The following is a 23,773-nucleotide window of genomic DNA, read 5'->3' as shown; positions in this document are numbered from 1 at the left end:
TAGCCAACTTCAGTTCCTCCTCACCTAGGACTTGCCACAGAGCAGCCTATGACATGGCTTCCAGCTTCCCAAAGGGCAAGCAACCCAAAAGAGCTCAAGAGACCGGAAAATAAAAGCATGTCCAAGACGGAAGTCAGGGCCTTTTTATAACCTACTCTTAGAAGTTACCTTCCATCACTTCTGCCACGAGCCATTCACTAGAAGCAAGTCTGTAAGTCCTGTCCATTATAAAGGGAGAGGGTTACACACAGGAGTGTGAATATCAAGAGGTGGAGATCCCTGGGACCCGAACACAGTCCGTTTCTTCTTCCTTCTTGCTTTCTTATTGTCTAACACATCAGTTTCCCAAGGAGTACATGTTACTGGGGTAATAAAGAAATAAAATGGTTAAAGGCAATACAACTTAAAGTATTGATCAGAAATATAGATCAGAAAAGTCACTACTCCTGGGAGCTTTCTTAGTAAATCAAGATTTATTAATGACCTTCCTGGCCACATATTAGATCATGTCAGGGCTTCCCTGGTGGTTCAGATGGTAAAGAATTTGCCTGCAATGCAGCAGACATAAGAGACACGGGTTCAGTTCCTGGGTCAGAAAGATCCCCTGGAGCAGGACATGGCTACCCACTCCAGTATTCTTGCCTGGACAGTCTCATGGACAGAGGGGCCTGGTGAGCTACAGTCCATGGGGTTGCAAAGAGTCAGACATGACTGAGTGACTAACACTTTCACTTTTCACTTTTTCAGAAATCTGAGTCTGATGTTAATAATCTAACAGGACTTTGTTTTGGCTTTCAAATTTTTTGCACTGAAAAATTGAAAGAGCAAGCCCCTCCCCCTTCCCTGGGTGGTAGTATGAACGAGTCTGTCTTTCTCAGTTGCCTAACAGGCTCCTTCTTGCTCTGTTACCAACAGTATGCTTGAGAGCTCCAACCGGCTTGATGAAGAGCACCGGCTGATCGCCAGATACGCGGCCAGACTGGCGGCAGAGTCCACTTCGTCTGTAAGTAGTCTGCGTGCGAGATGTCACATCGCCCGTGGTCCTGTTGCTGGTGCCACAGCAGCAGAGCCAAGTGGTTGCTACTGAGCCATCTGCAAGACCTAAAAACAATCTGGCTTCTGCTGCTTCCATTTTTTACTTTTCAGCTATCATTCTGGTCTAGCGTGAATCGGAGCTTGAGGAATTCTGGGACAACAGTGCTGAATCAGCCCAACTCCTGATTTCTCTGGATAATGTCTAATCAATAAATACAAAGAGCAAGCGATGATTCAGATCCACAACTGGCTAAGATAAATTTCTGCTTTTATCAGTACGGAAGTGGTGCAGTGGTAAAGAACCCACCTGCCAATGCAGGAGACATAGGAAACATGGGTTTCAGTCCCTGGGTTGGGAAGATCTCCTGGAGTAGGAAATGGCACCCCACTCCAGTATTCTTGCCTGGGAAATTCCATGGACAGAGGAACTTGGTGGACTACAGTCCACAGGATCACAGAGAGTTGACCACAACAAGCAGCTGAGAAGGAAATGGCACCCCACTCCAGTATTCTTGCCTGGGAAATTCCATGGACAGAGGAACTTGATGGACTGCAGTCCACAGGGTCGCAGAGAGTTGACCACAACAAGCAGCTGAGAAGGAAATGGCAACCCACTCCAGTGTTCTTGCCTGGAGAATCCCAGGGAAAAGGAGCCTGGTGGGCTGCCATCTATGGGGTTGCACAGAGTCGGACACAACTGAAGCAACTTAGCAGCAGCAGCAGCAAGGAACTGAGCACATAACCAAAATATATACAAAATATGTACAAGAAAGAGAAAATGATGTCATAAAATTTAAAAAAAAAAAGCCTTCATCACATGTCAAAGGTGCCAAAGGCCAGACTTAGCTATAGAAGACCAATTAGAATATAAAATATAGGACCTTACAATTCTTCAATAGCAATACAAATTGTATCTTTGTTAAAAGAAATGCTAAATTAAAAAGCCATAGAAAAACTTTATGAAAGCCAGAGCTTCACCAAGTTTAAACCTTTCCCTACAGTTAGTTTTCTGAAATTAAAATTCAGGCAGCGTTTCTCCATGTCTTTGGAGAAATGGGTACTATTTTTTTAAAGCTTGATGTTCTGTGGTAGAAAGATTAGTTTTGATTTTTTTTTAATTTGCTTTAAAAATTGGGGGGAATTTTTACAATGTAGAGCAAAGAAAGCACAGAGAAATCTACATAATCTGACCCTGTTATTTATTTTTGACTGTGCTGGGTCTTCATCGCTGTTCCATGCGGGCTTTCTCTAGTTGCAGTGCGCAGGCTTCTCATTGCAATGGCTTCTTTTTTGTGTGTGGAGCCTGGGCTGTAGGGCATGTGGGCTTCAGTAGTTGCGGTGCATGGGCTTAGTTGCCCTCTGGCATGTGGAATCTTCCCAAATAGGAATCGAATCTGTGTTCTCTGCATTGGCAGGCAAATTCTTAACCACTGGACCACAAGGGAAGTCCTGACCCTTTTTCTATAAAAAAATATCAAATAATCGCTTCACTAAATACATATACATATATATGCACAGCATCCCTGGTAGCTCAGCTGGGATTTGCCTGCAATGCAGGAGACCCTGGTTCGATTCTTGGTCAGGAAGTTCCCCTTGAGAAGGGATTGGCTACCCACTCCAGTATCCTTGGGCTTCCCTGGTGGTTCAGATGGTAAAGAATCCACCTGCAATGCAGGTGACCTGGGTTCAATCCCTGGGTTGGGAAGATCCCCTGGAGGAGGGCATGACAACCCTCTCCAGTATTCTTGCCTGGAGAATCCCCATGAACAGAGGAACCTGAAGGACTACAGTCCATGGGGTCACAGAGTCGGACACGACTGAGTGACTAAACACAGCACAGGACAGCACATATAAATACAGTATCTGAGGTATATATACACATATCTATTGTTATAAAATCATATATATGATATCTAATCATATCTAGCCATGTATATAATTCTTATATAATCATATTCTTCTATATCAATATATGTGATTATGTAAGAATGGAGAAAGTGGTGACTGCATATACATCAGTTGTTAAAGCTGATTGCAACCCATCAACGTAAAATTACATATATGAGTAAAGAAATGCTGGAAGTATTTTGACCAAAAGAAGAAGAGACGAAAGTCGTAATAACTCTGACTTTAAAACTATAGGCTTCCCTGATAACTCAGTTGGTAAAGAATCTTCCTGCAATGCAGGAGACCCTGGTTTGATTCCTGGGTCAGGAAGATCTGCTGGAGAAGGAATAGGCTACCCACTCCAATATTCTTGGGCTTCCCTTGTGGCTCAGCTGGTAAAGAATCCACCTGCAACGCGGGAGACCTGGGTTCGATCCCTGGGTTGGGAAGATCCCCTGGAGAAGGGAACAGCTACCCACTCCAGTATTTTGGGCTGGAGAATTCCATGGACTGTATAGTCCATGGGGTCGCTAAGAGTAGGACATGACTGAGCAACTTTCACTTTCACTTTAAAACTATGCATTTTTTAAAATTATATATTACAGTGGTTGAACAGTAATTCTAGAGAAAGATACCTCAGCACTAACTCATTTACCGAAGTGGATAGCTATTCCCTTCTCCAGGGGATCTTCCTTACCAAAGGATCGAAATCAGGTCTCCAGCATTGCAGGTGGATTCTTTACCATCTGAGCCATCAGGAAAGCCCTTTACTGAAAAAAAAAAATAGCTACAATGGGAACAGCATGGCAAGAATGAACTTGATCCCCAAAATCAGAAATTTGGAACCAGTTTTCTGCCCCACATTTTGTGTATTTGCCTGCAAAAGAATTCTCTTCTGCTTTCCATCCCATAAATGTGCTCCAGACCTCCCCAAAAGCTGGTCCTTAGGAGAGGAATGGCCGTTTAATTTTACGTGTTTTGCTTTTTTTGTTTTGATAAAAATGGTTGTCTTTTTCGTGTGCATATCTCACGACTCCTGTCTTTTCAAACACACATAGATTCCCCTGCCTGATACTAAATAGTGTAAATTACATATTTTACAGCAGCCGACTCAGCAGAGGAGCGCCCCTGACATCTCCTTCACCATTGATGCAAATAAGCAACAAAGGCAGCTGATCGCAGAACTAGAAAACAAGAACAGGTAAGACTTTTTGGACAGACTGGCTTTTATGATCAAAGTACACATTCATTAATAACCTATAGTCATGCTTTTAACTGTCCAGGTTTTTTTCACCCTGTAGGCATGTAAATATAAGGGAAGTCATCTAGAGTCAGTGATGCTGCTTCTGAAAAACTAATCTTTAAATTCTACATCATCAGAAACTTCATGAGGGAAAAAAAACCAAATATATATATATATATTCTGAGATGTCAATGCAATTAATGTAATGTCCCCAGATAGTATCATTTCCCTTTTTCTGAGATACTTATTTTTGTTAAGGAGCTGTCTAAAGCAGAAGGGCCCCCCTGAGTGCTAAAGACTAAGTATCTTAACCACCCAGAGACAAGTAGAAGCCTCGCCAGGGAGGGCCCTGTGAGGATCGCAGGCTAAAGAGGCATCTGGGGACACCACCATCACCCACTCATTCAAGCCAAACATCTCCATGCCCCATCCATCAGGAGGTTTTCCTCTTTATTCAACACAGATTGACTCGCCGTCTGCCCTGTGACAGTTCTCCAAAACCAGGCACTTCATCTCCTCCATCCCCACTCAATGCAACCTGTCATTTTATAATACGTAAATCATATCATGTTATTTCTTGTTGAAAACCTCTGGTGACTTTTCCATTACACTGTGAATAAAACCCACCCCTCTGACCACAGTCTGCAGGTCCAACCTGACCTGATTCCTGCCTCCCTTTCCAGCCACTGCCCACCTTACTCATTACACTCCTGCTTCTTTCTTTCTTTACAGCCTTTCAAGTACTGGCTGTTCTCCTAGCTTTCAGAGCTCTTCCTCAGGGTCTCTGCAGAGATGGCTTTCCCTCACTGCTCAGGTCTCAGCTCAAACGGCATCTCCTATAAGACCACCTGTCTAATACGTCCTACTTCAGGAACCACTCTCTATTACATCCCTGTGTGTGTGTGCGCACATACATGTGCATGCACACGCGTGCACGCCTATCTCTGAAAAAAATGCATTCAAGTGTCTGTTTCCTTCTTATTCTCTGTCTTGTCTGACAGATACGGAATTTCTTTGAGAACTGAGTCCATGGCAAATGGCCCCTGGGTTCCAGAACCATGCCTGGTACACTGAAGCACTGTAGAAGTTCAGTAAATATATACTGAGTGAGAAAGTAATAAATTGCTGAGTCAGATCTTAAACTCAGTGCTGAGTAAGCCTCACATAAAAACAACTTGTACCTTCTGTATTTCTCAGAACAGCAGTAAAATGTCTTAATCTTTAATCTCATCTTTAAACACTGATGTGCCTTCTAAGATCAAACTGGTAAAGGAGAAGGTTGTGATCATTGTTACATGCCGGTAGAGTCTGACCTGAAAATCTTGGGATAAATGGTCAAGCTATTCTTTGAAGTTCTACAGAAAGAAGTTAAAAGGAAGGTAAAAATTCAGGACATTTTCATATTCTTGGAAAAAAAAGACTAAAGTGGAAATTTATAAGCACACAAATAGCTTATCTTGGTTGCAATTTTGATCTACTCTCCTACCTTCCCAAAGCATTTATTCTCCCTTCCAGTTCTCTGCTCCCACTCAGCATGGAGATAGCATTCGTGTGTGCTAAGTTGCTTCAGTCCTGAATGACTCTGCAACCCTCTGGGCTATAGGCTCCTCTGTCCATGGTATTCTCCAGGCAAGAATACTGGAGCAGGTTGCCATTTCCTCCTCTGGGGGATCTTCCAACCCAGGGACAAACCCGCGTCTCTCCTGCATTGGCAGGTGGGTTCTTTACCACTAGAGTCACCTGGGAAGAGACTCGAGGGGGAAATCGGGACTTCCTTTAAGGAAATAACCCAGGGATATGTACCTCCACGTGGGATTCCAGAATCAACAAGAGGCCCCATGAGTGTGCTGGATGTGCCATGCTACTACTTCTTCTCCTTAGTTCTGGGGCATTTGGAGATTGCACTTTCTGAAGGACCAGAGAGAGAATAGAGGAATGGGAATGAGAAAAGATGGCAGGAAGAGAGCTTCATCCTGTCACTGAGTTCTTTCCTCACCCTGTGCCTAAAGAGCATCTAGTCCATCCCGAACTCATCTCTAAGCCAGCGGCCTCAACCCCACAGATGACTCCAGAACCATGTCCCAGAAGCTTATCCAGGTCACAGTTCCTGTACCATGGAAATCACCCAGGGATCCCATGGTCTCCAAAGAGACAGTTAACCCAGTAATCAGATCTCTGGGCTTCAAGGGAGGACAGAATTGCTCACTTGACTTCGTGACTACCCTAGGTAGTTCATGGATGTTTCAGCGGTGATCTTTGGAAAATAATGCTTCCTTAGAGTATACTTAGAGGAGCCAGTTGGGGTTAGTATTAGGAGTAGCAAGACTCTTCAAATTACATTGTCTAAGTCACAGCCTGCCTAGGCTACACCCGTTGGACCAAATAGTGGAGACTAATGGAATCTGATATATATGAGCTTTGGGGCACACCAACCTGAGTTCAAATCACCACCACCACCTAGATATTGAACTTGGGCAAGACTTGTAACTAGTCTATGCTTCAATTCCCTCATTCATGAAACAGATAATAGCAGTCCCTCTATACAGTAGAACTGTTAGGAGGATTAAATAAGACTAAAGAAGACAATGACTACTTAGTGACTGAGCACACACGCAAACAAGACGACGCCGCAGTTCCCAGGTGTAGTCAAAGCGCTTCATGCTCCTTGCCTATCTTATCATTATTTTTTTCGCTAGAGCTGCTTCTCTATTTTCCTTCTTTGCGGCAAAATGGTTCTGTCATGGTTCTGTCCTCAGAATCAACAAGAAGAACTAGTGGAAGTCACAGAATGTCAGGAGGTTAGCCCTGAGGAGCTTGGAAATCTCAGTTCACTGATTTTCAGGCTGAGCTCTCTGGGACCTCAGGGGCCCTGTAGGGGTGCATGAAGAGGAAGGAGGGGCATCCCAGGTGGCGCTAGTGGTAAAGAACCCACCTGCCAAGCAAGAGTTGAAAGAGATGCCAGTTTGATCCCTGGTTGGGAAGATCCCCTGGAGGAGGGCATGGCCACCACTCCAATCTTCTTGCCTGGAGAATCCCATAGACAGAGGAGCCTGGAAGGCCACAGTCCATAGGATAACACAGAGTCAGACTTCAGTCTGATAACTGCTTCAGTCAGACAACTGAAGTAACTGCATGCACAAAGAGCAAGGTGGAAGAGCCAGTAATACAAGGCACCCTCCCCTTCTTTAACCAGAGAAGTTTCTTCTTAGCTGTCTGATACGTTGGGTTTCCATGGAAGATTCCTTTTAAAGAAAAACTTCCACCTTGAAACACCAAGGGGGAGCAAAAAAAAAACGTTGAAAACCACTGAATTATGGTACATACCCATGAGAGGGACAGTGACTAACTCGTTATTAGCTTCTTGATGCTGACGTGTTTGTGGAGCAGGAGATTGTAAATCAGCCTTTCAGATGGAAAGTCACCCAGCCCCCTTGCTCACCAAGTTCACCTTCCATTCTTTGTTCTGTCTTGCTGTCTCTTCTGCATTTTCCTGGATGGGAGGCTGACCCCTCCCCCAAGAATCCATGACTTGTAACCTTGTCTAACAGCGTCTAACTCACTTAGGGATAATTTGCTTTGCATCGCTCACCTATCCTTTATGGCTGGCCTAACGTTCACCTCAATGCAGGGCAGCCCAGGCCCCAACATTAATAATAGACGGACATGTCTCACCCCTGACTGAGGTCACACCAATAGCACTCTTAGGTCACTGACTCAATTACGATGAATCCTTTTAAAGGCACTTTCCTTCTTAAGGCTCCCCTCCTTGAGATCCATTGTTAAGGTTGAAAATGTTAAGAAAAGAGAAAGAATTTTGCCTAACTGGGGGCTTTTCAGATAAATTCAGTGAGAAGAATTTCATTCCTGGTGTGAGAATGGGGTTATTTAGTTTCATAAAATGAATGCCATTTATCCTTATTTTCCTTCCAAGCATCTCTTACTTGGTATCTGCAGGTAGTTTAACGTGTCAGACTGAGATCATAAATAAGAGGAAGATTCATTTTCGTCTCTTAAGCAGTGCGCTTTGCAAAGTTGAACACTTTACTGCAGCATTATATTACTGACTAGAGAGATGCGGTCCTGGGGAGAACAATCAGCTTGAAGGCTCCAATGACACACTCAGACCTTCCTGAGTCCTAGGATGTACTGGAGATGAAGGCAGTATCCCTCATCCACAGCACTCAACTGTTGCAGGAAGAGGGACCCCTTCCAGGGCCTGAGAGTGGGCTCTTGTCTAACACTGGGAAATGAATTGTCCAAGGAGACACACGTGCTGACAAAGCAAAAGATTTCATTGGGAAGGATGCTCCAGGGGATGAGCAGCACGCAGGAACACAGGAGGACTGCTCTGCCTCCTGATTCAGTCTCAGGTTTTATGGTAATCGGGGTTAGTTTCCAGGTTGTCTCTGGCCAGTCATCTTGCTTGGCCCATATTTGTTCTGACTCAGGGTCCTTCCTTGGAGAAGGGCATGGCCACCCACTCCAGTATTCTTGCCTGGAGAATTCCATGGACAGAAGAGCCTGGGGGGGAGGGGGGTTACAGTCCATGGAGTCACAAAGAGTCAGACATGACTAAGCAACTCACACTCAGGGTCCTTCCTGGTGGTAAGTGCATCTCTCAGCCAAGATGGATTCTGGTGTAAAGGATTCTGGAAGGTTAGTCATCTCAACCCTCCTTTGGTCCCTCCTAGATTGTCCCAGTTAGTTTTTGGCAGCAGCAGCACCACACGTTCCTTATTTGAAGCTCTGTTGTGAGACAACTCAAGCAAGCAGTTATCATCAGTTATCACCATGCCTGACCACTGCAGACAATTTCAGTCAACAGTTCCCTAACACAACTTAGCTACAGCCAACACCTCATAAATACCATCAGTTCATGAGGATAGGTTTTGCTCCAACACATAGGATGACCCCTTTCTTTCTTTACTCTGGTGGCCCTGATCAGTTCTCATGTTAGATCCTGGATATCCTGGAAGTTAACTGACCCGGGTTTCTCTCCTTCCTCCTCTCTCCCAAGAGAAATCCTACAGGAGATCCAGAGGCTGCGGCTAGAGCATGAACAAGCTTCTCAGCCCACGCCGGAGAAGGCACAGCAGAACCCCACTCTGCTGGCAGAGCTGCGGCTCCTCAGGTAAGAAAAAGAGCCCAAAGTGTCTCAGGAAGGGCAGTGTTTGAGATCGTCCATACCATCTGACAGTGTCTACCGGAAAATGGTCATCAGCCGCCTTAGCTGCCAATATCTATTTGCTTTTATTTTAATAGCACACATCTAATTGCTGAGTTTTAGGGGTTTGGGGAAAGAGGCTATTTCAGTTCAGTTCAATTCAGTCGCTCAGTCGTATCCGACTCTTTGCGACCCCATGAACCACAGCACGTCAGGCCTCCCTGTCCATCACCAACTCCCAGAGTCTCCCCAAACCCATGTCCATCGAATCGGTGATGCCATCCAACCATCTCATCCTCTGTCGTCCCCTTCTCCTCATGCCCTCAATCTTTCCCAGCATCAGGGTCTTTTCCAATGAGTCAGCTCTCTGCATCAGGTGGCCAAAGTATTGGAGTTTCAGCTTCAACATCAGTCCTTCCAATGCACACCCAGGACTGATCTCCTTTATATTTACATTTTAATTTTTTCTTTGACACAGAGAAAAGGACACAGGGTTCTTCAGATCCAAAACCAAATGTTTCACTGGAAAAAAAAATTTATAGTGCACTCGTTTTTTATTAAAGCGTAGCTGATATAAGTTATTATGTGATATTATGGAAGCTGTGCTCTGTGTGTTTCGTTGCTCAGTCACGTCAGGCTCTGTGACCCCATGGACTGTAGCCCTCCAGGCTCCTTTGTTCATGGAATTCTCCAGGCAGGAATACTAGAGTGGATAGCCATTTCCTTCTGCAGGGGATCTTCCCAACCCAGGGATCAAACCCGGGTCTCCCGCATTGCAGATGGATTCTTTACTGCCTGAGCCACCAGGGAAAGCCCCATACTTCATTTATGGATTTTATAAAATATTGGCTATATTCCCCATGTTGTACAATATATCCTTGCAGGTTATTCTATACATAATAGTTTGTACCTCTTAATGCCGAGCCCTATGTCACCCATCCCCCACTTCTCTCTCCTTTCTGGTAACCACTAGTTTGTTCTCTATATCTGTCTCACTGGAAACAAATTTGAACTCAACTCGTTTTAGTTATTTGCACTATCAACAATATGTTTATGATAAAAAGGGATCAACAAAACAAACATGTAAACAACTAAATAATCATTACTTTTTAAATTTAAAAATTTATCTGTGACCCATAAATTTTCTCCAAGCCTTGGTCCCTAAGAGTTTTCTATATAGATCCTCACACCTTCTTGTTCTGCAAATGAATTTAAAGGCCGGATGTTACCTAGTTGGTCATCATGAAATATTGTTGGAAAGGACCAAAGAAGGTCATTTGGTTCCACCCCTGAATTTCAGGGTACTTCTCAGCCTCAGACTGTAGAGAGTAGCAGGACGTGGCTGAGGACGTGCAAAAGGAGAGTCAGACCAGGGGCTCTGCTTCAGACCTACCAACATGCCTTGAATATGGCACTGCCCCAAGCCTGTCTGTGTGGAAAACAACGCAAACACAAACCCAAAGATACTCCCTAGTGGAAAGGTCATATTTCACAAGGCACTCATAGTCAGCAAGGATAACATTCTTTCCATCTTTCAGTTTGGATGTCAAGTGTATTTCAGGTATATCTAACTCCGAGGCATACTTTTTATAAGTACAGATGCCCCTGCTCAGAAACCCTTGTCAGAATTAGACCACCACTTGCTCACTCCGGTGGCTCAGACAGTAAAGAATCTGCCTACAATGTAGGACACCTGGGTTCAATCTCTGGGTTGGGAAGAACCCCTGGAGAAGGAAATGGCTACCCACTCCAGTATTCTTGCCTGGAAAGCTTATGGACAGAGGAGCCTCGTGGGCTATAGTCCATGGAGCCACACAGAGTCAGACCTAACCGAGTGACTAACACTTTAACTTCCTCCTTACAAGGAGACTAAATTTAGCACATTCTGTATGGCTGTATTTGTATTTTACCAAGTCCCAGTTGATTGTATGGCTCTTTCTAGGCACTCCACTCTAACCCAGCTCTATGAACATATTCACATCTGAGCACTCAGCATACCTGGCCTGGGGAGCAGGCCCGGCCTCTCAGGTGGGATCTAGTCTCCCCAGGCTCACACCTGGCTGGAGGGGCAGACCCACCAAAGGCCTGAGTTATGGGAAGGAGATCTGTAGAGCTTGCAGCTTGTAGAGGCTTCTGGATGTGCAGAGATCACATCATACTTTAGAAGAACGAAATAATTTAATGGAAGAAATATAAAGTCTTCCTTTTCAATATATGTGATTTCTGGTCCTTCGTTCAGAGAGATGTTTTAGCAATTCTTGCATGTTCTGCTACACCATCACCCAGAAGGGATGAAAATGAAAAGAATGTTTTACATCCTCCTCCTCCTCAAGGACTTATGAAAGTAAATCACTGCTTGAAAGCAGCATATTTTGCCAAATAGGATTATGTCGGCCCTCCAGACTCACAAGTAAAGAAAGTTGAGTCTACTACATGCGTGCATGCTAAGTCGCTTCAGTCATGTCTGACTCTTTGCCAGGCTCCTCTGTCCATGGGGATTCACCAGGCAAGAATACTGGAGTGGGTTGCCCTGCCCTCCTCCATGGGATCATCCCAACCCAGGGATCAAATTTGTGTCTCTTACATATCCTGCATTGGCAGGCGGGTTCTTTACCACTAGCGCCACCTGGAAATCCCTCTCATGACCCTAGATGAGTTTAAAGCTATACTAAGGAATCTGGCTCTGTGGGGAGCTTCTAGACTTTTGGCCATCACCATCAGAGGGTGGCTCACACATCCAGCTTGAGACCTGAGACACCTATATCCTAGCTGATTTGCTTGCCTGCCTCCATATTCTCCAGGCTTCCCAGGTGGTGCTAGTGGTAAAGAACCTACCAGTCAATGCAGGAGACACAAGTTCAGTCCCTGGGCCCGGAAGATCCTGTGGAGGAGGGCACGGTTAGCCACTCCAGTATTCTTGCTTGGAGAATCCCATGGACAGGGGAGCCCAGAGAGCTACAGTTCATAGGGTCACAAAGAGTTGGACACAACTGAAGCAACTTAGCATGCATTCATGCAGGTTGTGTGCCGGGCTTCCCAGGTGGCTCAGTGGTAAAGAATCTGCCTGCCAATGCAGAAGACACAGGAGACCTGGGTTCAATCCCTGGGTCCAGAAATTCCCTTGAAGAGGAAATAGCAACCCACCCCAGTATTCCTGCCTGGGAAATCCCATGGACAGAGGAGCTTGGCAGGCTACAGTCCAAGGGGTCGCAAAAGAATTGGACTCAACTGCAGTGACTTAGCAGGTATTCCATATTCTCCACATTTCTTCTGCTTGGGATAAGTACCCTCCCTTGAAGGATATTTCTCTGTATACTAATGAACCACTTATACTATGCTAAGCACTTTAACAATTTGGAAGTTTCACAAATACCCAGAAACCCTGCTCTGGGTGTTTTATCCTTTAGTCATTTCAGACTTTTCAAGAGTTCCAAAACAGTGACCTCTTGCCAGTTACTTTGGCCTTGAGTTCACATGTGAAGCTGCCGAAGGAACTCCTTTCTGTAGCTTTGACAGAGGTCTCCTCCATCTATTACATCTTTTCTGGGCCTCTTATTGAGAAGTCAACAGGAGAAATTTCTTTATGAGGGAAATGAGGGCAGCAAGATCAGTGCTTTGCTTTTCATGAACACATAGTTTATTTTTATCTTAAGGGCACCACAACCTTTCTAAATGATCACATTCCCCGTTTTACTTTAGCCATGACAATGCTGAAAGCCAAGTTTACAACCCAGATATGGCAACTGAATAGCAATATAGGACAGGCATTTCATAGACGCTTCCTATGCACTAAGCTCTACCTAACACTCTTTCATACAGTTGCTGTAAAAAACCTGGAAGATGGCCATTACTATTATAAGAAAAGGAAAGGGTTAGTCCCTCAGTCATGTCTGACTCTTTGTGACCCCACGGACTATAACCCCCCAGCCTCCTCTGTCCATGGGATTCACCAAGCAAGAATACTGGAGTGGGTTGCCATTTCCTCCTCCAGGGGTCTTCCTGACCCAAGGATCGAACCTGGGTCTCCCACATTGCAGGCAGATTCCTTACTGTCTGAGCCACCAGGGAAGCCCCTTACGACTATAGTCTTTCTATAAAGAAACTGAGGTTCACAGAAGTGAAATAACTTGCCCAAGATCCTGCACAGTGAGCCTCACAGGTCGATTCTCTCTCCTTTCCTTGTGTACGAGCGTGCTCAGTCGTGTCCGACTCTTTGTGACCCCATGGACTGTAGCTCATCAGGCTCCTCTGTCCATGGGATTTTCCAGGCAAGAATACTGGAGTGGGTTGCCATGCCCTCCTCCAGGGGATCTTCCTGACCCAGGGATTGAACCCCCATCTCTTAAGTCTCCTGCATTGGCAGGGGGGTTCTTTACCACTAGTGTCACCTGGGAAGCCTCTTCTTTCCTTGGTCGTAATTATCTCCTATCTAGACTATTATAATAAGCATTTACTTGATTCCCAGCCTCTGGACAATATACACTGCTATCATTTGATTATTCAGTTAGTTCAATTTAACAAATATTTCTAAAATGCAGTGTGCCCAGAACTGAGTTGAAAAAGATATTGTTCCTGGTCTCATAGAATCTGTGGTCAAGTAGGAAAATGACATAAATCAAATAGATACACAAAGAAGAGTGTGATTATTAACTGTGATAAGTTCTATAAGGAATCTTCCTTAAAAAAAAAAAAAGACATAATTATCAAGCCTGCTACATCAGTCAGAAGTTATCATGAGGAAGGATTGTTTGAGTTGAAGCATTGAAGATGAATACATGGGGAATGGGGATTATGGACAGGGGAGGGAGCTGGAAATAGCTGATGAAAGGGTTTACTGGTAGATAGATGCTATATGTACAAACACCAAATAGCAAGAGCAAATCTGGTACCTTTTTTGGAAGTGAAAGTTTTGTTGACCTAGAATGCAGTGAGTGAACAGGTACATGGTAAGAGTTGGAGCTATAGGTGTAGGTGGGGGTAGACTGTGATGCTGTGTGGCCATGCGAACCATCTTGAGGAAATTGCTATCAATCCTGTGACAGGAAGCCATTGGAGGATGAGAGTTACGTATCAAGTTAACACAGTGGATTAGTTTGGCAAGTCAGGTTCACATGAGTCAAAGATCTTATCCTAATATTAATTTTTAGAATACAGGCAATCAAGAGGCACAAATGAAGCTGATTGCAGCATTCCATGGGGTTCCCCAGGTCTTTCCTTCCCATATTGGATGGCGAATCTGAGGGAAAGTTTGCAAGGTGATCTAGTGAGCCTTCCCACTGCAAAACCATTAAGAGACAGCTAAAGAACTGTATTTGCAAAGACAATACCATCTTCTACAAAGAAGTAACTAGTAAACTCTAAAGCAACTTCACAGTACAAATGTGAAGAAAAACAATTATAAATTTTCATATATATCTCTTGTCTAAAAAAATAAGCATATTATATACCCCAAAGTTGCATTCTTTTTAAGGTATATGAGATTATTCTTTGAGAAAACTTATTAATATAAAGAAACTTTTTTGTGGAATTATAATCTCTGATGCAGGTCTGCGGTTTCCAGACTTAAATTGCATTAGACCAGCTTAATTTTTTTTTTTATTGGTGGGGGGAAACAACATAAAGTTAAGTACTTTTTGTTTCACCATGTAACAGTTTTGTTTGGGCTGTACAATTTTGTTTTAGCTGCAGCACGTAAGCTTCTGTATTTGCAGCAAGCAAGGACTACTCTTGGCCGCAGTGCTCTGGTTGCTGTGGCTTCTCTTGTGCGGAGCACAGGCTCTAGAGCGGAGGCTCAGCAGTTGTGGTCCAAGACTGAGTCTCTCCATGGCAGGTGGGATCTTCCTGGACCAGGGATCAAACTCGTGTCCCTTGCATTGGCTGGCAGATTCTTCATCACTGGACCACCAGGAAAGTCCCTATAATGACATCTTTAAACTACCATCACCTGTTACCATGTTTCATGAATGCAGTATATTTTTTAACTTTTTATTTTGAAAACAATTTACCCCTACAGAAGAGTTTTAAGAATATCACAGTAAATTTCCCTTCTACGCTTCACCTAGAGATTGCAAACATTTTGTTGCACCCTCCTCTATCTCCCTATATATGTTTACATATGTAAACTACACACACATCTTTGATGAGCTGTTTGAGAGTCAATTGCACACATCAAAACCCTTTACCCCTAAATACTTAAGTGTATATTTTCTAAGAAAAAAAGACATTCTCTTCTATAACTATATCATCATCAAACACAGAAAAGTTAATACTGATATTTATTATTATTATCTATTAATAATATACAGTTAAGCCTTCCCTGGTGGCTCAGATGGTAAAGAATCCACCTGCCATGTGGGAGACCTGGGTTCAATCTCTGGGTTGGGAAGATCCTCTGGAAGAGGGTATGGCAACCCACTCCAGTATTCTTGCCCGGAGAACCCCATATACAGAGGTGCCTGGTGGGCTATATTCCATGGGGTCGTATAGTCCAAAGAGTCAGAAACAACTGAGCGACTAAGCAATATGCAGTTCATATTAAAATTGTGGCTATCATCCCAACACTGTCCTAAAGAAAGTAGGTTTTAACACACACAAAATTAAAAATAATCTGACAGAATATCAGAATAAAAGGCATTCTTTTAGAGATGAATGTGTTTAGCTCTATGAAAATAAAATCACTATTTAGTCCAGGTTTTCTCAGTTTTCCTTGGAACACTGGAGGCTACACCACACTTTTGTTATCAAACCCACATTTGGTAACCATTGGTGTAAACACAGAGAAGACATTATTAAATAAATTTTTTTAAAAACATTTATTTCAATCCAACGCATGAAAGAGTAAATGTCATGTTTTGAAAGAGTACTACTTAAGATAAATACAAATAAGGCTATTTCAATGTTGATTAATTATACATTACTATAAGTTAATTTTTTCTGATGGTTTTTAGATGCTTCTTTTAATATTTCTTATCTGTAATTTTAAGAGTTTGCTTTAACCTTCCTCTCAAAGTGCTTTTGGCCTTTAGCTCTCAAAAGGCCAAAAATTACAAAACAGCATCTAGAAGAGAACTGGAAATAAATCAGAAACATTATCTACTCTCCTGCCAAGCCCTACCGAGGATATAGCTGGAACACCATGTGCAGACAGACAAGGTCAAAGGAAAAAACAGCTAATGGAGTTGTCACTGAAGAATATTGTTGAATTGGGCAAGACTTTTTCAGAATTAGAATTCTACAGACCAGCAAGACAAAAGACTAAAATAGGATACCATTAAGGTCTATAAAATTATGGTGTTCCTTATCCTGAAGATTCAGAAAAGGGGCAATTATAAAGAAAATCAACAGAAGGATTGCTCTCAAAATAAACTTTAAGTAGCAACAAAAGCCAAAAATATAAATATATTTAAAAAGTGACATGTTTATAAATTTTGAATTCATAAATCTTGATAGTGAAAGCCTATATGAAAGCAAATTAGAAATGTCTCATTTATATCCATCACCTGTCCTCCCACAAAATATCTTTCAACTGGATGAGTCACTGACCTAACGCAATGTGACAGTTTTATGTTGTCCGTTTTTCATTTCAGAGTCCCTGCTATAAGCTCCACTTAATATTATGCCTGTGTCATTGAGGCTAGACATGTCCATTCATACATTAACACATGTATGGTTAAGGCATCCACATATTTTTAAAAATATAATTTCCAATATCTCAGAATTAGAAGCCCTTGGGGCAGGGAATAAATTGTATACATCATTTTTTTTTTCACTAACAGTTATGAAAAAAGAGATTGAAATAGATTTGGAAACTATACCTCAGAAATGTGGATCCTTAGTATTTGTGTCCTTCCTGGTTTTCATTCTTGTTGACAGCTGATAGAAGTTTTGCAAACCAAAGTTAAGCAAACACAAACCTTGTAGATTATTACAACAGTTGTGTCAGAACTCCTTTTTTCTGACTTCACTCTAAGCAGCCAAACCCAAAGCAGAAAATTTAGATCGACTATAAAACTATGTACAAGGAAAAGTTCTCCTCTGAAAGGCACCACATTGCATCCTAAGAACTGAACAGATGAAAAATTTACTTTTCTAAATCTGATTTCCAGACACTAAAGTAATCAGTATTTTCTGTGAGATTTACGAGGGTCCTTGGGCTCGGAGGATCTGTGGGTTTGGCCTATTTCAGTGGCAGTTTGGTTTCTGATCTGAGGACCCAGTGGCCCAGCACAGGGTCCATGACATAATAAGCATTCAGAAATATTTTATTTTCCAGTAATTAAAATTAAAATCCAATAAGATTTTAATTTTGTTTTACTATGACTTTTATAAACATATACCTGGCTGCTCTGGTATCTCAAAAAGTAAAGAATCTGCCTACAATGCAGGAGTGAGTGAGTTATAGTCACTCAGTCGTGTGTGACCCTTTGGGACCCCATGGACTGTAGCCCACCAGGCTCCTCTGTCCATGGAATTCTCCAGGCAAGAACACTGGAGTGGGTTGCCATTTCCTTCTCCAATAGACTCGGGTTCAGTCCCTGGGTCAGGAAGGTTCTCTGAAGAAGGGAATGGCTACCCACTCCAGCATTCTTGCCTGGAGAATTCCGAGGACAGAGGAGCCTGGCAGGCTACAGTCCATGGGGTCCCAAATGACTAAATGACTAAGAAGCTATAATTGTTCATTCATTTGACTTTTTCCTGCCAGGTAACCATGTCAGAGACCCAGAGATGCCTTTTTTCTAGTGGTCCGCCACTGCCCCAAGACTGGGAAATGTGGTTAGCTCAGTGAGTTGAGTGCTGTTTCTAACGACAACTACTACCTCTTTCTTAGGCAGCGCAAGGACGAGCTGGAGCAGAGAATGTCCGCCCTCCAGGAGAGCCGGAGAGAGCTAATGGTCCAGTTAGAAGGTCTCATGAAACTACTAAAGGTAAGATGTTTCACACAGCTATTTCCTAGACCTACAACTATGGCATTTGTAAAAAAAAATTTTTTTAATAAATAAAATAAATTTTAAAATTTGCACCTAATGTGCAATGGTTTTTCCAATTACTATATATGCGATTTCCTCCCCAAAAAAGTGGTTTCAAACTCAGTTTTAGTATCTTTTCTTAGACACATCAAATGATAACATCAATTGTAGGGCTCATTCTTATCCATTTCCTGGAAGCAGACTACTAAGGACCTTCAAGGCATAAGTTATTTCCAGTTGGCTCATTTCCAGTTCCTTTTGTCCTTGGAAGTAATATTACTAAAACTGAATTTATTCAAAAATATTTTACATTTCATGGCCTTCAGCCGTTCTGACTAAACTGAACAGAAACTCATATCTAGTTCAGAAAATGAAGATACAGACATTAAATAATTTTGGTGATTATGGTTTTATTAAGAGGAGAAACTTTTTTTCATTACAGTAAATGTTATCAAATCTGTGTGGCTTTAGCAGCAAGTCACATAATTTCTCTGGGTTTCAAATGCAAAGTGTAAATGGGAATATCTCCTTCACTTTTCTACAAGTGGAGCATGTAATAAGATGATCTGCAGGGTGTTATAATAATAATTCTCATTGGGAAGTGGCATTCTTTCTCTCATAAATCTCAGTCCCTTCATCAGTATGCACAAAGTTGCATTTCAACTAGAAAGGAGACTCATATGGCCACATGTCCCTGATCGCCCCAGTGGACATTTCAGTGCTCTGTGGTCCTCCTGCCTGATGTAAACAAGCATGAACCAGTGACATGCCAAAGGCAGGAACTAAAGCTTATGTTAGAGTTACACAGACAAAGTCTCTGGGACAGACAGCTCACTTGCGAGTCAAGATGTCCTGTCTTTCAGTCTGTGGCTCCCCTATATCCCTGACACCCCATCATTGATTGTTTCTGTATTCTTTTCTTTCTTTCTTTTTCTTTCTTTCTTCCCTTTCCTTTCCCTTCCTTTCCTTCTCTTTCCCTTTCTTACTTTTCTTTCTCTCTCCTTTCCTTTATTTCTTTTACGTATTTATTTTTTAATTTCAAAACTTAAATAACAGCAGATATTTGTTGAAACCTACTGTGTCCCAGGCACTGATGTAAATGTAACACTTTTTTTTCCTTTTCTTTTCTTTATTCTTTATTCCTGTAGTCGACTTTTCCTGCCATCAGTATTGGAAATGCTTTATCTTTACTGAACAAAATTTACTTTTCATTGTATCAGACATATAAAGTATAAAATTCCGTTTTTGTTGTACTATCTATCCTCTGTCCATGGAATTCTCCAGGCAAGAATACTAGGGTGGGTTGCCATTCCCTTCTCCAGGGGATCTTCCTGAACCAGGGATCAAACCTGGGTCCCCTGCATTGCAGGCAGATTCTTTGCCATCTGAGCCACCAGGGAAGCCCATGTTAAGACAGGACTAGATAATTAATAACCTCTTGCTATTTCTGCCCTATCATCTCATTTGATGATCCAGACAAGCTCTTTCTGGTTTTTTTCCTCCAAATATACCAAATAAAGTGGACCCGCCCCATCTTTCCCTTCAATGAATGACAGGAAACGGAAAACAGCCCTCTGGTTCTATTTCTATGCTTCCGTCACTGTAGCAATGGGAGAGGAGTCTGTTTACCACTTGCCATCTTGGCATCACTGTAGCCTAACTGAGCGTAGTCTATTTTATCAGGAGGTACCAGTTTGCAAGATAAAGAGAGAAATCATGTTGAAAGATGGTTGGACACATGGAGGAAAGAGACAGGTCCATAGTTTCCAATACCTAAATAGACTTGAAACTCTAAGTAACCAAGGTAGAAGAGGCTTGGTTTCCCCCACCTTTATTCCTTCACACTGTGTACATGCTCCTATTGGAACCCTGGGTAACCTAACCATTATTGATTCAATCTTTCTGTAGGAAGAAGAATTGAAGCAGGGAGTAAGTTATGTGCCCTACTGCAGGTCTTAACTAACAGTGGAGGGGCCTGCCGTCCTGCCGTTTTTCTCATTTGCTTTTGCCTCTAATGTACGTTCATGCTTCAGTTTGGAAAGAGAAAAAAAAATTATACTAATTTGCTTCCTTTTCAATGTAGTGCTTGAATTGAGACACATAAAATTTAGCATTTTTTTATAATTACAACTACCATCAACATCAAAAGAAGAGCTATTACATCTTTTAGAACAGGGAACACATTTAATTTGTTGGAAACTTCTTAGATCTCCAGGGTCTAAGTTTCAAACCAGTCTCATGCTTTTTCTGGGTCGTGGATCAGACCCTTCTCTTAATAGAAAGACACTCACCACAATTACTAATGTTCCATTAGATAGAACCCACTGAGGTTCTACCTCAGTTAGCATTCAGAAGCTAACCTTGACATCCTCTCATACTGTGAATGTTCAGTTCAGTTTCCATTTTACTGAAAAGGTGTGGAACTTCTTTTTGTAAAAATCAGCCAATTACATCTCCTTTCATTGCCTAATTACTAAGCCCTGTTCCCCACTGCTCACCATTAAGTGTTCCGTCTAATAAGAGAAAGACTGGACTCTAACTGTTCACTTCTCAGACTAGAATATACCTACCATTGGTTGATGACCGTCTCCAAAGAATAGGTAACTTTCAGCCTTTCTCTTATCACCAAGCACCTTTCTGCTCTGGGAGTTCACAAGGGGTTACATACATCTTCCCTGGAAATAGGAACCCTGTGGCTCTCTGTAGCTGAACTGAAGCCCTCTGTCTGACCACGTGGCCTGGTGCAGAAGCCAGCAGAGGGAGCAACGTACTCAAAATACAATAAGAATAAAACAAAAGCAAAATAAAAGCAGCTTTTATTTCCAGTGCATGTACCGAGCTGTGTATGACAATATATCCCACCTGCCGGTCTTATCAAAAAGTTTGACATTATTTCCATGGATCCATGACAACCACAGCCTGTCTGATTTCAACGTACCCTTTCATTCTTCTGTATTCTCTTTCCTATTATTCATTGTGCGTGTTTGTGTGTAACAAAGAATGTTTGCAAAATGCTGGACACATTTTTACCCTTCATTCCCATGGTCTGTAAAAAAAAAAAAAAAAAAAGGAAAGTGTAAAACGAATCTGTAATGTCAGACAATAAAGACAATGTATTACATTATTTGTATTTTGTGAACAAAATTACTTCACTAAACTGAAGTCAAATTTTAATGAGAGACAGCCCCCCTGGGTAAAGGACACATATTTGCTGCGTGTATAATTGCCCATAAATTCATACCTGGGGTGTTGCTATTGTACATACGAAACACTTAGATCATGGTAAAGAAAAATGCCATCTCATGGTCCTTTTCTGCAAACAGCCTCTTTTCTTTCCTGTCTCTTACTCAAGATGTGCATAGAAAACAGAAAGAAAGCTCAACTATAACCTTACTCCTCCTAGTGGAGGCAGAGGGTAACCATCCTGCATTCAGTCAGCCTGGCTTTAGCCATTGTCCCTTGGAGACCTTCTCTCTCCCATTTCCAAGGCAACGCATTCTTGAAAGGTTCAGTGGACCAGGACGTTCATAAACAGATGGATGCATAGAGCCAAACCATGGCAGCGTCCATTACTGCATTACTGCCTGCTTCTCCTCCAGTTCCTCCCCCACTGAGCCCTCAACAGCTGCAGCATCCCTGAAAGTCAGCCAGCAGTGGTTATCGCTGCCTAGGTTGTTAAGGACCATTATTGGCAACACCCAGTGGAGTCTTTGCAGTCTTACTCATGTCTTTGCTTATAGTCAAGCCTCTTTTCCAAAAGGACCCAAGGCAGCTTACAACTAACTAAAGACATAAACAATGACTTCATAAAATAGAAGTAGAAAAATCAAACACTAAAGTAAATGCAAATATGCTTATCTTAAGGGATAGGGGTGTTACTCTGAGCTTTCTAGCAATGAGGCAAAAAAGGGAAAACATAATTGGTGGTTTTATCAGAACAGAAATGTCAGTCCTCAAGGGACCAAAATTTCTGTTGGCATAAAATATAAAAAGGAAATTTCACTCGAGCTTTACTAGAGGAGGAGTGAATAATAAAGCAGACACATGCAGTAGTAGATTTCATGTGGCTGATTCTTATACTGACCTTCAGTCAGAATTAAAGACAGAACCCCATATGTCCCAATCCTGCAGAGGCAGTTCTACAAGGAAATAAACAAATGCCATCTGAATTTATAGACTTATCATAGTATAACATGATCTAAGGAGAGAATTTAGAAGTTTTAGTCTGGCGTCTGCTTCTAAATTCTGTTTTTATTTATGAGCCTTTCCCCTCTGGGGACAGTCTCTTTGTAAAATCAGATTTAAGACACCACAGACAACAAATTGTGCTTGATTTAATAACCTCTACTTGCTTTATCATAAGTCTGTGTGGTTCAATGTATTTTATTATACTGGTATATATAATTCCTACTTATACTGTTTCTTGTTCGAGGTAATGCATGAATTTATTCCCCTTGAGGAGAGAACATGAATTTTTTTAAAAAAGAAATAGTGCCTGTAATATAATATGATGATGATTATGGTCTCATAAGCAATAAATTTTTTTACAAACTTGAGTCGAAATTATCCTACCCTCTTTCTTCTTTGTGTATTTTTAAGATTTATTGAAGGAACCATAAAAAGAACACTCATAAAAAGTTTAATAATGAAGGCGGCTGGGATACAATAGCAGTGACGGTATGTTCCCGAGTTTCTAGTATCTTTCCAGCGTCAAATACCATGACCTGGTCTACAGTCAAGTATCCTGACTTTGAGTTCAGAAAGTAGGATCTCAATAATAATTTTCCTAGAAAGATTACTGGAGTTAGCCCTGAGTTATGGTGGTCCCAGTTCCTTACTCACAGCTCTAAGATCTTGAGTAAGTCAGTGAACTTCCTAGCAATTTATCTCAAACATACTGGTAATACATGGCTCTCAGGGTTGTTGTAGAGATTTAAAAAGATAATGGATGTAAAAGCACTTTGTAAAATGCTCTGCGCATGTCAGATATAAGGATAAATGTATGTATGTATGTATGTGTACACATATACATCAGAATATATAAGCTTTTCTAATTTGACCCACATTTCACACACACGCACAGACACACACACACATACACACACACATGCACACACATGCGTGCACACATGCACATACACACACACATACACACATGCACACACACACACACATGCACACATACACACTTATACTCTTTCTCACTTTAGCTAACAGTGTCTCAATCAGGAGAAGAAAGTCACACATCATTCCCAGTTCCATCTCCTGCTCCATTGTATTCTCTGTTTACAACAGAATGGCCCGATTCACTGGGGAAATCATGGTCACTTAGGTTCCTGCCTCTTCCAAACATTGTGAAATATGCACAGGTCAGAAATAATAGATTTTACCAGTTTAGGTTCACCTTCCATCAGGTCCCCTGCTTGTCCTCTCTGGTGGGTAGCCTATGGAGTAGTGAAGTGATCAAAAATGAATAGG

General features: G+C 42.1%; 1 protein-coding gene across 23 annotated transcripts in view; it reads left to right on the top strand.

The window, feature by feature from the left end:
* DTNA (dystrobrevin alpha) overlaps positions 1 to 23,773 on the top strand; it is a 414,322-nt gene that overhangs the window by 369,018 nt on the left and 21,531 nt on the right. For 14 of the 23 annotated variants that reach the window (XM_043444242.1, XM_043444243.1, XM_043444251.1 and 11 more), the window contains 5 exons: positions 916 to 1,003; positions 4,026 to 4,123; positions 9,183 to 9,296; positions 18,157 to 18,253; positions 20,204 to 20,224. In XM_043444242.1, the coding sequence (XP_043300177.1) occupies positions 916 to 1,003; positions 4,026 to 4,123; positions 9,183 to 9,296; positions 18,157 to 18,253; positions 20,204 to 20,224 (418 nt within the window). Of the gene's footprint in view, positions 1 to 915; positions 1,004 to 4,025; positions 4,124 to 9,182; positions 9,297 to 18,156; positions 18,254 to 20,203; positions 21,370 to 23,773 lie in introns of those variants that run through there. The other 9 variants (XM_043444245.1, XM_043444257.1, XM_043444261.1 and 6 more) reach the window with 2 other exon arrangements.

Source organism: Cervus canadensis, chromosome 23, assembly GCF_019320065.1.
Source record: "Cervus canadensis isolate Bull #8, Minnesota chromosome 23, ASM1932006v1, whole genome shotgun sequence".
Lineage (NCBI taxonomy): Eukaryota > Metazoa > Chordata > Mammalia > Artiodactyla > Cervidae > Cervus > Cervus canadensis.
This window is presented reverse-complemented; position numbering and strand designations above follow the sequence as displayed.